Genomic DNA, 17678 nt, shown 5'->3' on the forward strand with positions numbered 1-17678 from the left:
CATCCAGGCACAGAAGCCTGCCCGATACGAGAAATTCCTTCGATCCACATTTCAAGTGGCAAGGACAAGTCCACTAGTGCTGGGCGACTTTGACACTTCCTTAAAGGGACTAATAGGCTGGCTTCTCTAGAGAAACTGCTTCATTATTCGGATTTGTAGTCTCAGCACATAAACACAGAGTCTGGTTCATGGGAGGGGCTTAGTATATGTTTATAAAATAAATATTTACTTCTTAGACAAAACAGAAAGAGCTGTTGTGGTCAGAGAATACTGCAGATAAAATGGTCTGAAATAAACCATGGATACTATTTACAAGAATGACAACGTGAATTCATTTCTCAGAAACATAAGCAAGAGTACATGCCCCCAGGAATACCTTGACAACAGCCGTGATGTGCTCCAGGGCCACAGCGTGAAGGCTCTCATCCTGGCTCTCGAGGAGAAGTTTCAAGGCCGGGAGCAGCAGGGACTGGTTGAGCAGCAGAGAGCACAGCTTCTTCACGGCCTGAAACCACAAGTACAGTTCTGTGGGGTCTCCTCCCACACCTTTTTGTATGAATGATGTGTGTCTGTGTGTACGAAGCACAGGTGGGGCCCCACCGATTTAGTGTTTGGTAGCTGTTTCATTCACTTCACAATAGATAGTAAACATCTTTCTGAGCTATCAGATATCTACCTGATATTCATCAGATATTGCATATAAAGGCTGCCTAGTATCACCCTGGATGGATACAGGACTGTGGTCTATTCTCCTAATCTCTCGAGAGCCCTAGTTTCCTCACCAGCAAAGTGGAGGTAATTATATCAACTTTGCAGTTTTGTGTGTGTATGAGAGTAAGTGCTAATGAATAATAACACACAATGCTCAGCATCTATTAGACACTTAATATTACCAACAATATCTAGTTGTCCTCTGAAACAAGAAAAATCAGCAACTTAAATATTTAAAAACCTGTTTATAATTCTAATGTCGAGGTGAACTGAATGTTTCATGAAAACTATCTGTGGTCCAGAAAAATGAGAATGTATTTGGATCTCCACATATGCATTTGAATTTTATTCTCAGCGCTTTATTATCCTAGCTGGACCTGTCATCAGAGAGCAGACTTTTATATAAGATAACAAATGATAATCCTTCACAATGAAAGTATAAGAGAATAGACAATAAATTTGCAATCTCTTCCTCCCCTGGTGTCCTAACTAGCTGTAACATAAAGAACAGAACATCTGGACCAAGGACCAGACAATGAGTGCAACCTCATTATACAAGGCAAGGCTTATTTTTGAAAGAACTGAGAAATTGCTGCCCACCCCCGCCGCCATGGGACTGATCTTTCTCTTGAACTCCTCTAACAGTAGCATATCAGAGAAGAAAAACTCAAATTTATGACATTTTCATAATTTCCTTACATTATTATAAAGTGTCGGTAAAACAAGAAGCTCCTATTTAAAGCCCGGGATAAAGGCCTCTTTGGCATTCCGCTCACTGTAGTGTTTTGACCTTTCCCCTTAGCCATCCCCGCTGGAAAGCAGCAAGGCCTTCAGTTTCAGATTGGGAGGTCCTGCTACATGCACTTGTGTGAACATCATCAATACCAGCAGGGTGACAGGTTTGTCAAGTATGTACTTCAAACATCAGGGATTCCAACTCAGAAGAGTGCTTTGTGTGCCCTAAAGCACACAGTCATAAAGAACAGTCTCACCGAGCATCTGGGCCAGACAAATGCAGATTTGTAATCTGAGATGCCAACACTTGCAGAGAGTATTTGGGAGGATGAAATATAAACTCCCACACACGGCAATTTCACGCAGCTCTCATGCACCAACTTGCTTCTGTTGCCCTCCTCCTCCTGGAACATACCAGCAATGCTCCCCCCACCTGCACGTTCCTCAGACAGCACTGCCCAGGAGACCTTCCAGCCACCATGGAATGTTCTGGATCTCTGCTGTCCCACACAGCAGCCAGGAGCCCGCATGTTGGCTAGTGAGCATTTGAGACCTGCCTAGTGTAACTGAGGCACCGCTTTTAAATTTTTATTCAACTGGCCTTAAGTTTAAATTTTAGTAACCACACATGGCCCGTGGCTACCGTCCTGGAGGTAAAGAGGGCATGCTGAGCGCCCACACACCTCTGGGTCTGTGCACAAGACTTAACCTCTGCTGCTTCTCTGTCTGAGGGACCCCTATTGGTTCTTGGAGTCTCAGCTGGAAAAGGGCACAGGAAAACCCCAACTCCTACAAAGCCACCTCCGATTTCCCAGACCCGGCACTCCTATACTATACTATACTCCTATACTATACTCCCACTATACTTCGTAAATATTTCCTGCACTGTCGTCTTGCATTATTGTAATTATTCATTTGTTCATCTGCCTCACTTGAGGGCAAGAATATTTTCCCTTCTCTGTATTCCAAACTTGCTTGGTATACACTATACGTTAAAATATTTGTATATAATTCCCTCTCAGCACTCATATCTACTCATTCACTAAGTTATCAATAATAGGTAAAGAGGTATTTCTCAGAACTTTATGATATTTAGACTAAGCACTGCACTTGGTTGACCTTAGCTTTGATGACAACTTTTATCAAAATAACCTGGGTACCCCTTGGAGCAGGCAACATGGACAGATGATGATGAAGTATGTTTGCCTAGCTGTCTAGGACAGGGTACTCAAAGGGACTTACCTTTTCCTTCATCCCTGTTTCCTGTCCCCTGACTACGTTCCCATATTTAGAGGGTTTGTTTGGTTTTTTTTTCCTTCATGACTCTTTAGAATGCCTTTATGTCAGGCCTGCTGCTGCTCACGGTACTCGCTGACTTATGGCCAGGACGATTTTGCTGATGGAAAATACTACCTGGAGGATAAAATCAAGGACATCTAAAAATGGAGGAGTACTTTTTGAGCTACTGAGTACTTTTTAATCTCTTAGCTAACAATTATTGGCTAAATACTCCATATTTAACTACTATAACTATGTTCTCTGGGTAGTTTCCCCTCTGTTGCAAGAAGACAGTCTATCAGGAGATTTATAGAGCTCTAAGAAAGGTCAAAGTAGCAAAGAGAACCCTAAAACACCCCATAGGCACCTTCCCAGCTCAAACCTGTCTAGCCATCAAGATACAGAACAAGAGACCTTGAATGCAGAGGAACAGGCGTGTCTGGGCCAAAAGCCAGGCCAGAACCCTGTGGACTGCATTATATAGTGATGCCCTGGGGCACGGTTCCTGTGGCTGATGGTTGTCAGAGAAGCAGGACCAGTCCACCAACAGTCTTTCTGTCCTTACACAGCCCTCCTGTGCTCATTCTGGGGTATCCTACGCCCAAAGATGTGGCAGGGCCTGCAGAAGGAATATAGGGCACGGTGTACAGGGATGGGTGTCATCTGATCTGAAAATCAAACTCACAGACATTATCAATAGTACCTCAACCATGAGAAGGAACAATCACATTGAGATTTAGAGGCTGGAGATTAGCTAGGCTCACTCATCAGCTGGGCATCTAACTCCCATCCACCTGATCCAAAGCCCCTGGGACTCTAGTTCATGCTGTGCCTCCACGAAACCGGGGACCTTCAGGGTCGGTCATAAATAGCTGGAACTTAGAACTTTAAATCTGTCAATGCCAGGAATCTGTTTTGTGCCCATTTTCATTCTGAATATCCCCTGTTCCTGAGAATGTTTCATATACTGCCATGGATACAAGCTAAGAAGAAGGATACAGAACTTTCAAGACTGTAGGACATATGACCTATGAGCAACACTGATTTTATCCTTCTGGTAATATTTTTCACCAGCAAAACTAGAATGACCGGAAGTAAACAAGTACCAGGAACAACGGCAGGCATCATGTAAAGACGTTCTCAAGAGTCATGAAGAACAAAAAAATCTCTAAATATGGGAACTTAGTGGGGGTATGGGAAATGCAGATGAAGCAAAAGGTAAGTCCCTTTAAGTACCCTGTCCTAGGCAGTAAGGCACACGTACTTTATAAACCACAGAGTAAGGCAACCGAAGGTATTGGGTTACAAAAAAGTGAGTCATGGATAATTTTCCCACCACGGTGATATTAAACATTATGCAGTTCTGAAATTAGACTGTGTAATTTCCAAATGCAGTAAAATAAACTTAACAAGACATTACCATTTCTTAATTACAATGTTCCTTCCTTTGTAACAATTTTAACTCACACTTGAGCACAGTTAACAATCAATAAAAATAGTACATAACATTGGCAAGATTCCTTTAATCATGGCATCCTAAGACAAAAATCTGTATGTGTACCCAATTAAAAGACAGCACTGAGGCAGTATAAGGAAAAATAAACAAAAGAAACTGTGGCAACACAACTCATTTGAAAATAATTACCTCTCTTCTCATCAAACTGGAACACAGAAGTGATAAGGACCTCCTTCAAAATGGGGTTTAATCCAGTGCCCTTCTCCCACCCCTGAGAGAACTGTGGACCTATGGAAAAGTCGTGAATCCTAAACAGATAGCCTCAGGTCATCCTCCTCTGAGGCCCAGAAACCTTGAAGAATACTCAGAACTAGAGCTCCCCCGGAGATCACATAATCTAACTCCTTGTTTCAGAGGCCAGAAAGGGTAGGTCCGGAGCATCTGGTGCTTTCCTCATGAACACAGATCATGTGTGGCCCCGTGTGGAAGAAGACTGTACAATTTCATGCCTCTCCGGGACTCCTGCTGCTGTAGTACGTCTCATGTCCCCTGCCCTTCAGGTGCTCCCAGTCCCAGTGAAGAGGAGAAGCAAGGAGATCCCTCTCCGTGGTGTGTGAGGAGTACTTTAATAGACGCGTGCTTAAGGCACTGTGCTATCCATTCTGTTTTCCCTAAAACACTCAGGAATCACTGGTCCGATGATTCTGAGATCAAGCAGGGCCATTGCAAATAAAATATTACTCCATTTGTCAAAGTGCCTCAAGCTGGCCGTAGAAGTGGATTGGGGAGCTGAATCTTTACAGCTATTTAGCTTCTCCTTTAATCACTGACTTCCTTTTTTTAAAATAGGAAATACAAAGTATCACTTATTATTCATTAGTCAACAAAAAAAACAACATACTTTTCCCTCCATGTCCTAGAAGGTCACCCCCTAAACTTCAAATACAATGCTGACAGTACTCATTACTGCTTTGGACATTCAGAGATTATCACCCATCGCCGGGTGGCTGAACGCTAACACACGTAACTGTTACTGAACCTTGATTACAAAACTAACAGTATACGGTCAAGATCAAAGAGGCCATGGCCATGTTCTCAGCTAACTTACACCTCAGAACTAACTATAGTAAAACTAAACTGATGAGGATATTTAAACAAACTAACAAACTTCCCCAGGTAATGATGGAGATCCTAACACCCTTCCACCTAAAACATGGATAATGTAGGCCTTACAGACTACAGATCATTCTTGAAGAAATACCCTAGGAAAGGGGGGAAATGACAGTAAAACTTACACAACTACATAAAACAGTCAATATGCAAACACCTCAAGTGCACTACGAGCGGCCCCTGAGGAAGTTATTTTCCCAGCATTCAAGCAGAGCCTCCATTTGGTGACCAGGTCCGCCATCTGTTGCCTGAGTGACCTGGAACAGGACCTTTGCTCTCAGAGCTTCTGTTCCATCAGCTGAAAAATGAAGGTCAAGGAACCTCCTTCGGGTGATGGCGAAGGTTAAACCAGATAGTGGGAGTGGGAGGCCGAGAGTGCTAGTGGATGCCGGTCATCACCATTACTCAGCTTGCAACCCTAAATCACGTTTCCCCAACTAGGTTCAGCAGAACTGGTGGGGTCCTTCTGGCATTTGGTCCTGATCTAACAAAGCTTGATCTCAGCTTCTGTTAAGGCCAAGATGAACCCTTCATTATTTACATACTACTCACCCTGGTGGGGACAATAAACTGCATTGAGTCCCCACTCCATGTAGTACGTTGAATCATGCCGTGGGTGAGAGAGGGAGGACACAGCCATGGTTCCTTCCAACCCTCAGGGGCCCACAATATAGCACAATACATTATAGGTAAATAAGTAGCTGATACAAGCAAATCATACACCATGGTATAAAGGGAAGTTATTTCTGGTGGTGGTACTTTAAATATTTTATAGAAGAATTTTGTCATTCTGGTAGTTGGAAGACTTCTTTAAATGGATAAAATATTTTAAAATTCAATCAGAAAACACTTAGCCAGTCCCTCATTCAGAAAACAATTCATTAAATGTACATTCCTAATAAGAATATTTTCCTTGAGTGATTAGTGAGGATTCGAAAAATCATATTTACAACTTTGTGTTCAAGTTTACCTCCTATGTGGTAGAAATTTGAAAACCAATTAATCAATTTAGTGCCATTATCCAAATGCTTACATTTAAGACATGTAAAAATTGCTCAAACAATACACTGCTGAGCTCTGATTCACAGCAGGAAGCTGTAATTAATATGTGCTTATTTGAGAATGCACAAATTTATATATATATTAAGCAAATACCTCAGTGACAACCAAATTATGGGAACAAAGAGAATGATGGTCAAAGTGGAGGTGGCTGAGTTTTTCCCACGTTTACAGAGAAGGCACGTCACAAGGAGAGTGGCTGGCTACCTGGCGAGAGGGGTGCTGGGGCTTACTGCTTCGTTCTCGGCTGGCCCGGTTCGGGCAGAGAGAGCACACGGGCTGGCTCCCAAGACCCCCGGGCACGGGAGCTCGAGTTAGACATAAAAGGGCATCCAACAGGAACTGAAAGCTGAGTTACACTTTGGGACTTGTAAAGGGAATAGGCTTCAGAGCTCCAACAGAGAGAAAACTACCTCAAAGCACCCTCTCAGCACGGCTGTTCTTCATTTGATCTATTCCAAATTACGGGCCTTCACTTCCTGATAACTTAAGCTAAGTGTGCCTTAGGCACAGTTGCTGACACGGCTTCTCATTAAGAGTTTGGATAAGGGAAGGGATGCCCCCCAGGAAAACCACTTGAAATATCCACTCACCTCTGCAGGGAGCATCTGCTGCGTATTATATAAGGAGCGGCAGATTTTCAAGACCTCATTCCCCAGTCCTTCCTTGTTCTCCACTGTACACCTGCTCAGCATCACGGTCACCAGCCGCACCCACGGATTGCTGGTTATGTTGGTTCTGAGGGGGAAAAACGCGACGCACTGGGAATGAATGATTAATGTTGTAACGACTGGCATGTGAAACGTTAAGAAAGAAGAGAAATGCCACCTTGGGAAGTAAAATGCTTTTTGGCGAACTGCAATCACAGTCTAGATGATATGTTCCTTCAAGTCCCTCTTGCAGAAAAGAGAACACCTTCCAGAGAAAAAAGAGCTTGCTGTGGTATCAGCAGGTGCCCAGGAGTGCGGAGGCCGCGGGCGACCTGGAGGCCAGAGCTCCCGACGGGCTCCCGGGCCAGCTCCCTGGCTTCCCACCTTGGTGACTCAACACTCTCAGCCCAGACACTCAGTGCTGGGGAAGCCACTCAACCTCTCTGGGCCTCAGTTTTTCTCTTTCTGAGAAAGTAATTTAATGTTCTCCTTACAAAACTGCTTTATTCGATGAATGATGTTTGTAACTGTGCCTTCTCAACAACAGCAGGCACATCTCACTATTTACCACCTAAACACTGGCTTTTGTTGATCCGATGATGAGGATGAGGCCTCCGGGGCCAGGGCAGGAGCGAAGGACAGTAAGGGCAGTACGCCGCGGAGATCAGCCTGGAAGCACACGATCACACGGTGCCCTTCACACAGTTTCCTTCTTTCTTTTTTAAGATTTTATTTGTTTACTTGTCAGAGAGCGAGAGAGCAAAGGCAGGGAGAGGGGCAGAAGAGAAGCAGGCCTCCCGCTGAGCAGGCAGCCCAATGCGGGGCTCCATCCTAGGACCCCAGGATCATGACCTGAGCCGAAAGCAGCAACTTAACCAACTGAGCCACCCAGGCATCCCCAGTTTCCTTATTTCTAAAACATAAAAGCATACAAAAGTTACTTTTTGTCTCCCTTCTCTGGATGTCACTACCCGTGTTTCATACAAACCTCATGATTTACATTTCCAGAGACAAGTTAAAGATACATTCATTTCCTGGCCCCAGGAACAGGTTATCAATTTTACTTATAGTGTTTTTAAAATAATTTTACTATTTGTAAGAGCCTTTTCTCTTTGCACAGCTCTAGATTCCAGACACTGAACACCTAAGGTGGTTCTTCCCTTAAAGGACTTCACTCCTTGCCCCCTAAGAAAAATGTCAAGTGTAACAATGACAAAGGGACTCACAATACTAGCCTTTGGCAAAGCCTTTGTGTCTCAGCTCAAACTACCACCGTGTGAGGACAAAGAACACTGCTTATTTGTACGAACAAAGCTCTGAGAGGGTCTGGTGGACTGGGGAGTCTTCTTACACTCAAGGACTCACCCTCTGCTTTTCTCTTTCAAATTCTGAATTCCACTCTCCTGGGTCTGCGCTAAGGAGCTGCCTCACTGCAGAGGAGGTACTGGCCTGCCAAACAGTGCACCCGTGATGGGCCATGTGGCTTCAATGACAATTAGCAAAACATATTTTTCACCAGCCAGTTTTGATACACTGGATGAGAATTATAAGTCTGCCATAAGTACGAATCTATTACGCTTTTCGTGCATTTTCCTACAAGGGAATAAAACTAAAAAACCCAAGTTGGTTCTAGTAAATGAGGAGTCATGTAGATCAAGCAAATTTCTTAGTTTTTAACTTTATTATATTAACTGGCAACATTTAATCATTGCCACACTATCCTTCCCTTCCTCCTGCCTTTCCTGGTCTTTCTCCCCTCACCCCCTTTTTGGGGGTCGTTATTCTGGAAGTACTAAAGTCATACTTGGATTATCTGCCAACCAAAAAAAGGTACTCAAAAGTACTTTTAAGATCCTATTTCTAAAGTGTCCCATCATAGAGTCTTTTGTGGTAAAACACCAATTTGGGCCAGGAAAAAAGCCGAAACAGACTTTATTTGACTTACCCTCAGGTCCCCTCTTGGATTGGAGACATGGCTGGTAAGAGGGGTTAAGTGGACCGGTAATGCTTTGTTTTGATTCTAATGATTTCATAAAGGAGGTTTTTAAAACACAGGATAGCAATTTACAAATTTCACTTCATACTGGCTACAAAAGAAAGAATGTACCTTTAAAAACTAGGATTTTAATACACGCAAATGCATTAAATGTTTAACATGCAATAAATGTCTTAAGTGAAGCTGATTTTACTTCTTGTGGGTAAGAGAGTGATTTGAAATGGTCATTGTTCTAAAAGTTACAAGAAACTGTAAAACCACAGTAAACTAACGTACTAGAGGAGGTTGTACTATGATTTTGAAAAATTCTCTTTAGACCAAGAGGGCCATTTTGAGGGCATGAGAAAAGCTACAATGCAACCCTAAACCCTTTGCTAAAAAAGCAAAGCATAACTGACAATCTAATTAGTGGGTCCCACATCTACTGCACAGTATCATCACAGAGGAGCTGGTTAGAAACTGATTCCCTGGCCCCATAGAGAGAGCTAAAAGATTTTATTTATTTGTGTGTGAGAGAGAGAGAGTACAAGCAGGGGAAGCCGCAGGAAGGGGGAGAAGCAGGCTTCCCGTTGAGCAGGGAGCCTGATGTGGGGCTCCATCCCAGGATCCTGGGATCATGACCTGAGCCGAAGGCAGAAGCTTAATTGACTGAGCCACCCAGGCGCCCCCAAATCAGATGCTATCACTAAGCATGATCTGGTATTTCTGAGTAAAATATTTGCATGTAAGGGCAAGGAGAAAAGGAGAGAAACTGCAATATTTCAAATAAATAATCTTAATTTCCGCTAAAGGCTAATATTGGTTTTACATATTTCTTTTCATTGGTTCTTTTGAAGGTACTGAATTTTTAAAACTCAAGAGCAAACAAGAGAAATCTAATTTTATATTCACACTTACACAGAGTCATGTCTCATAGGTGGCCAAGCTTGCAAGAGCAAAACCAAGTGCTGAAATTCCACCTCTTGGCGACTGGATTCCAGGAGTTCCGTGAAGAGGGCGTAGCGGTTCTCTTCATTCTCAATGTCAGCTATGTCTACCTGGAAGTGGAAATAAACACTGGACACTGGTGGCAAAGGCTACTTCACTGGTTTACAGAAGAATTCAGATGTGAGGACTTTGATTAAACACTCCTGAAAATGTTTACAATGTGTTGAGAGGTAGACTCAACACCACCACCCTCATGCACAAAATCTTCAAAAGACTCTAAGCCTTACCCAATTTCAAAGGTTCTTAATGTTCTTTACAAAAATAAATTCAAACAAGTACAGGACTGGTTTATTGATATTTAATATTATTATGTTAAAATACGGAATTATTGTATAAGAAATTGTAATAGTTCATCATACTTACCATTAGCCAATTGTTTTTCTTTTAAATTATCCGAAATGCATTTCTACTTTTCATTTTAGCATTATTATTATGGCTAAGTCTTCATACTGTCTAGAAAATTTCTCTAATTTGAAATAAAAATTTGACTAAACTGCACTTCTCAGGGATGGAGCAAGATGGCGGAGGAGTAGGAGACCCGGGTTTTGTGTGGTCTCAGGAATTCAGCTGAATAGGGATCAAACAATTCTGAACACCTATGAACTCAACAGGAGATCAAAGAGAAGAATAGCAACAACTCTCTGAACAGAAAAGTGACCACTTTCTGGAAGGTAGGACGTGCGGAAAAGTGAATCCGAGGCGATATTCGGGAGGATAGATGGCGGGGGAGGGAGGCCTCTGTCGGCCACTTCTGGCAAGTGATAGAGCCGCGGAGCACAAAATCGGAACGTTTAGAAGCCGGCTCCGCTGAGGGACGTCGCTCCAGTGGCTAAGCAGGGGTGGAATCCTCCCGGGACAGTGTGGTCTCAGGACCCTCGGGGTCACAGAAAGACCGGGGGTGCCTGAGTGCGGCAGAGCTCCCAGGTATCGGAGCGGGGAAGCCGGCTGCAGAGACGGAGCCGAGGCGCGGGCTCTCAGCTCGGGGTGGCCATAAACTGTGATCCGCGGCCCAGTCGGGCCACTGCTCCTGCAGCAGGGACCCAACAAGCGGCAGATCCGGGGAGACCCCCTTCCTCCTCGGGGAGGAGCAGCGTGGGAGCACACCGCAGGGATCTGCTGGGTTTGGAGACTCCACACGAGGCCGGGTGCCAGAGATAGAAACACTCAGTCACAGGCCGGGTGAGCACAGAGTGCAGCCGGAGACCGGGGAGACAGGTGTGACCGACTACTTTTCTCTGGGGGCGCACTGAGGAGCAGGGCCCCGAGTTCTCGGCCTCTGGGGCAGAGATAGGGAGGCCGCTATTTCACTCTCGTCCTCCAAAGCTGTACCAAGAGCTTGCAGGGAACAAAAGATCCCGAGGGAAAACCCAAGCAGATTACTTAGCCGGGACCAGCAAGGGCGGGGCAATTCCGCCTCCAGCAAAGACATTTGAGAACCATGGCAAAGGGCCCCTCCCCCAAAAGATCTGCGAGAACAGCCCGCCAAGAAGAAGTTTAACCATCAATGAGAACGGGAGAACTCCAGCGTTAGAGGAATACCGCACATAGAATTCATGGCTTTTTTACCATGATTGTTTAGTTTTTCAAAGTTAATTTTTTTTAATATTTTTTTTGAATTTTTCTTTTTCCCTTTCTCAACCAACATCTTATCAATCCTTTTCAAAAAAATTTTTTTTATTTTTCATTTTTAGAGTCATATTCGATCCCTTCATAGTAGTTACCCTTATTTTTCGCATATATATATAAGTTGTTCTCTCTTTTAAATTTTGAGATACAGTTACTTCCAACAGATCAAAATATACCCTAAATCACGCAGTGTATGGCTTTGTTCTAGTTTCCTGCGTGATCACATTCTCTCCCTTTTTTCTTTCTTTTTTTAAATACTCTTCTTCCTTTTTTCAAACATCTTATCAATTCCTTTTATAAAATCTTTTATACTTCTCATCTTTACAGTCATCTTCCATCCCTTCATTGTATCAATCCTTATTTTGTACATATATAAGTCTTTCATTCTCTAAAATTTTAGGAGGCACTTTCTTCTAACAGACCAAAATAGACCCAAAATCTAGTGTGTGGCACTGATCTATGCACCAGCCTGATCATATCTGATCATATTCTGTTTTGTTTCGTTCTGTTCTATTTTTGTTTGTTTTTATCTTTTTCCTTTTGTTTTTTTTCTCTTTCTTTTTCTTTCTTTCCCTTTCTTTTCCCCTGGTTTCAGGTCTTTTCTGATTTGTTTAGAGTATACTTGCTGGGGACGTTGTTAATCTGTTAGCATTTTGTTCTCTCATTCATCTATTCTCCTCTGGACAAAATGACAAGACGAAAGAAATCACCTCAGCAAAAAGAACAAGAGGTAATACTGTCAGCCAGGGACCTACTCAATACAGACATTAGTACGATGTCGGACCTAGAGTTGAGAATCATGATTTTAAACATACTAGCTGGGCCTGAAAAAAGAATGGAAGTTATTAGGGACACACCCTTCCTAGAGAAATAAAAGAACTAAAATCTAACCAAATCAAAATCAAAAAGGCTATTAATGAAGTGCAATCAAAAATGGGGGCACTAACTGCTAGGATACGTGAGGCAGAAGAGAGAATCAGCGATATAGAAGACCAAATGATGGAAAATAAAGAAGCTGAGAAAAAGAGAGAGAAACAACTACAAGATCACGAGGGCAGAATTCGAGAGATAAGCAATACGATAAGACGAAACAACATGAGGATAATTGGGATCCCAGAAGAAGAAGAAAGAGAGAGAGGGGCAGAAGGTATATTGGAGCATATTATAGCAGAGAACTTCCCTAATGTGAGGAAGGAAACAGGCATCAAAATCCAGGAGGCACAGAGAACCCCTCTCAAAATCAATAAAAATAGGTCAACACCCTGATATCTAATAGTAAAACTTACGAGTCTCAGAGACAAAGAGAAAATCTTGAAAACAGCTCAGGAGAAGAGATATGTAACCTGCAACGGTAGAAACATTAGATTGGCAACAGACCTATCCACAGAGAGCTGGCAGGCCAGAAAGGACTGGCATGATATATCCAGAGCACTAAACGAGAAAAATATACAGCCAACAATACTATATCCAGCTAGGTTGTCATTCAAAATAGGAGAGATCAAAAGCTTCCAGAACAAACAAAAACTAAAGGAATTTGCAAACACAAAACCAGCCCTACAAGAAATATTGAAAGGGGTCCTCTAAGCAAAGAGAGAGCCTAAAAACAGCATAAACCAGAAAGGAACACAGACAATATACAGTAATAGTCACCTTATAGGCAATACAATGGCACTAAATTCATATCTTTCAATAGTTACCCTGAATGTAAATGGGCTAAATGTCCCAATCAAAAGACACAGGCTATCAGACTGGATTAAAAAACAAGACCCATCAAATGCTGTCTGCAAGAGACTCATTTTAGGCCCAAAGACACCCCCAGATTGAAAGTGAGGGGGTGGAAAACCATTTAGCATGCTAATGGACACCAAAAGAAAGCTGGGTGGCAATCTTCATATCAGACAAATTAGATTTTAAAACAAAGACTGTAATAAGAGATGAGTAAGGAAACTATATCCTACTTAAAGGGTCTATCCAACAAGAAGATCTAACAATTGTAAATATCTATGCCCCTAACATGGGAGCAGCCAATTATATAAGGCAATTAATAACAAAAGCAAAGAAACACATTGACAACAATACAATAATACTGGGGGGCTTTAACACCGCCCTGACTGAAATGGACAGATCATCTAAGCAAAAGATCAACAAGGAAATAAAGACTTTAAATGACACACTGGACCAAATGGACTTCACAGACATATTCAGAACATTCCATCCCAAAGCAACGGAATACACATTCTTCTCTAGTGCCCATGGAACATTCTCCAGAATTGATCACATCCTAGGTCACGAATCAGGACTCAACCGGTACCAAAAGACTGGGAATATTCATGCATATTTTCAGACCACAGTGCTTTGAAACAAGAACTCAGTCACAAGAGGAAAGTCGGAAAGAACTCAAATACATGGAGGCTAAAGAGCATCCTACTAAAGAATGAATGGGTCAACCAGGAAATTAAAGAAGAATTTAAAAAAGTCATGGAAACCAATGAAAATGAAAACACAACGGTTCAAAATCTTTGGGATACAGCAAAGGCAGTCCTGAGAGGAAAGCACATAGCAATACAAGCCTTTCTCAAGAAACAAGAAAGGTCTCAAATACACAACCTAACCCTACACCTAAAGGAGCTGGAGAAAGAACAGCAAATAAAGCCTAAACCCAGCAGGAGAAGAGAAATAATAAAGATCAGAGCAGAAATCAATGAAATAGAAACCAAAAGAACAGTAGAACACATCAACGAAACTAGGAGCGGGTTCTTTGAAAGAATTAACAAGATGGATAAACCCCTGGCCAGACTTATCAAAAAGAAAAGAGAAACGATACAAATCAACAAAATCATGAATGAAAGAGGAGAGATCACAACCAACACCAAAGAAATACAAACAATTATAAGAACATATTATGAGCAACTCTCTGCCAGCAAATTAGAGAACCTGGAAGAAATGGGTGCATTCCTAGAGATGTATCAACTACCACAATTGAACCAGGAAGAAATAGAAAACCTGAACAGACCTATAACCACTAAGGAAATGGAAGCAGTCATCAAAAATCTCCCAACACACAAAAGCCCAGGGCCAGATGGCTTCCCAGGGGCATTCTACCAAACATTTAAAGAAGAATTAATACCTATTCTCCTGAAACTGTTCCCAAAAATAGAAATGGAAGGAAAACTTCCAAACTTGTTTTATGAGGCCACCATTACCTTGATCCCGAAACCAGATAAAGATCCCACCAAAAAGGAGAATTACAGACCAATATCCTTGATGAACATGGATGCAAAAATTCTCTCAAAAATACCAGCCAATAGGATCCAACAGTACATTAAAAGGATTATTCACCATGACCAAGTGGGATTTATCCCTGGGCTGCAAGGTTGGTTCAACATCCGCAAATCAATCAACGTGATACAATACATTAACAAAAGAAAGAACAAGAGTCATAGGATCCTCTCAGTAGATGCAGAAAAAGCATTTGACAAAGTACAGCATCCTTTCTTAATCAAAACTCTTCAGAGTATAGGGATAGAGTGTATATACCTCAATATCATAAAAGCCATCTATGAAAAACCTACAGCAAATATCATTCTCAATGGGGAAAAGCTGAGAGCTTTCCCCCTAAAGTCAGGAACACGGCAGGGATGTCCACTATCACCACTGCTATTCACATAGTATTAGAAGTCCCAGCCACAGCAATCAGACAACAAAAAGAAATCAAAGGCATCCAAATCGGCAAGGAGGAAGTCAAACATTCACTCTTTACAGATGATATGATACTGTATGTGGAAAACCCGAAAGACTCCACCCCAAAACTGCTAGAACTCATACAGGAATTCAGTAAAGTGGCAGGATATAAAATCAATGCACAGAAATCAGTGGCATTCCTATACACCAACAATAAGACAGAAGAGAAGGAAATTAAGGAGTCGATCCAATTTACAATTGCACCCCAAACCATAAAATACCTAGGAGTAAATCTAACCAAAGAGGCAAAGGATCTGTACTCAGAAAACTATAAAATACTCATGAAAGAAATTGAAGAAGACACAAAGAAATGGAAAAATGTTCCATGCTCATGGATTGGAAGATCAAACACTGTGAAGATGTCAATGCAACCTAGAGCAATCTACACATTCAATGCAATCCCCATCAAAATACCAGCCACTTTTTTCAAAGAAATGGAACAAATAATCCTAAAATTTGTATGGAACCAGAAGAGACCCCGATAGCCAGAGAAATATTGAAAAAGAAAAGCAAAGCTGGCGCCATCACAATTCCGGACTTCCAGCTCTATTACAAAGCTGTCATCAACAAGACAGTATGGTACTGGCACAAAAACAGACACGTAGATCAATGGAACAGAATCGAGAGCCCAGAAATGGACCCTCAACTCTATGGTCAACTCATCTTTGAGAAAGCAGGAAAGAATGTCCAATGGAAAAAAGACAGTCTCTTCAACAAATGGTGTTGGGAAAATTGGACAGCCACATGCAGAAGAATGAAACTGGACCATTTCCTTACACCACACACAAAAACAGACTCCAAATGGTTGAAAGACCTAAACGTGAGACAGGAGTCCATCAAAATCCTAAAGGAGAACACAGGCAGCAACCTCTTCGACCTCAGCCACAGCAACTTCTTCCTAGAAACATCGCCAAAGGCAAGGGAAGCAAGGGCAAAAATGAACTATTGGGATTTCATCAAGATAAAAAGCTTTTGCACAGCAAAAGAAACAGTCCACAAAACCAAAAAACAACTGACAGAATGGAAGAAAATATTTGCAAATGACATATCAGATAAAGGGCTAGTATCCAAAATCTATAAAGAACTTATCAAACTCAACACCCAAAGAACAAATAATCCAATCAAGAAATGGGCATAAAGCAGCCACTCAACCAACCGAGCCACCCAGGCGCCCGATTGAGTCCCGCATCGGGCTCCCTGTTCAGCAGGGAGTCCTCTTCTCCCTCTGACCCTCCCCCATCTCATGTTCTCTCTATCTCATTTTCTCTCTCAAATAAATAAATAAATAAATCTTAAAAAAAAAAAAGAAATGGGCAGAAGACATGAACAGACATTTTGCCAAAGAAGACATCCAAATGGCCAAGAGACACATGAAAAAGTGCTCAATATTTCTCGGCATCAGGGAAATCCAAATCAAAACCTCAATGAGATACCACCTCACACCAGTCAGAATGCCTAAAATTAACACGTCAGGAAACGACAGATGTTGGCGGGAATGCGGAGAAAGGGGAACCCTCCTACACTGATGGTGGGAATGCAAGCTGGTGCAACCACTCTGGAAAACAGTATGGAGGTTCCTCAAACAGTTGAAGATAGAGCTACGATACGATCCAGCAATTGCACTACTGGGTATTTACCCCAAAGATACAAATGTAGGGATCCGAAGGGGTACGTGCACCCCAATGTTTATAGCAGCAATGTCCACTATAGCCAAACTGTGGAAAGAGCGAAGATGTCCATCGACAGATGAATGGATAAAGAAGAAGTGGTATATATACAGACTGGAATATTATGTAGCCATCAAAAGGAATGAGATCTTGCCATTTGCAACGACGTGGATGGAACTGGAGGGTGTTATGCTGAGTGAAATAAGTCAATCAGAGAAAGACATGTATCATATGACCTCACTGATATGAGGAATTCTTAATCTCAGGAAACAAACTGAGGGTTGCTGGAGTGGTGGGGGGTGGGAGGGATGGGGTGGCTGGGTGATAGACATTGGGGAGGGTATGTGCTATGGTGAGTGCTGTGAATTGTGCAAGACTGTTGAATCACAGATCTGTACCTCTGAAACAAATAATGCAATATATGTTAAGAAAAAGAAGAAGAAGAAGCTAGGAGGAGGGGAAGAATGAAGGGGAGTAAATCAGAGGGGGAGACGAACCATGAGAGACGATGGACTCTGAAAAACAAACTGAGGGTTGTAGAGGGGAGGTCGGGGATGGGTTAGCCTTGTGATGGGTATTGAAGAGGGCACGTCTGCGTGGAG

The 17678-nt window shown here is 42.4% G+C and overlaps 1 protein-coding gene across 1 annotated transcript in view; it reads right to left on the reverse strand.

Annotated features, from left to right (window-relative positions):
* The window catches only part of NBAS (NBAS subunit of NRZ tethering complex), a 351301-nt gene that overhangs the window by 10743 nt on the left and 322880 nt on the right, over positions 1-17678 (reverse strand). The window contains exons 49-51 of the mRNA XM_028099384.2: positions 9953-10092; positions 7003-7147; positions 377-505 (exon numbers count right to left, since the gene is read on the reverse strand). Of these exons, the coding sequence (XP_027955185.2) occupies positions 377-505; positions 7003-7147; positions 9953-10092 (414 nt within the window). The remainder of the gene's footprint in view (positions 1-376; positions 506-7002; positions 7148-9952; positions 10093-17678) is intronic.

Source organism: Eumetopias jubatus, unplaced genomic scaffold (assembly GCF_037043125.1).
Source record: "Eumetopias jubatus isolate StellerSeaLion01/CBP00866 unplaced genomic scaffold, mEumJub1_p1.0 scaffold_9, whole genome shotgun sequence".
Classification (NCBI taxonomy): Eukaryota; Metazoa; Chordata; class Mammalia; order Carnivora; family Otariidae; genus Eumetopias; species Eumetopias jubatus.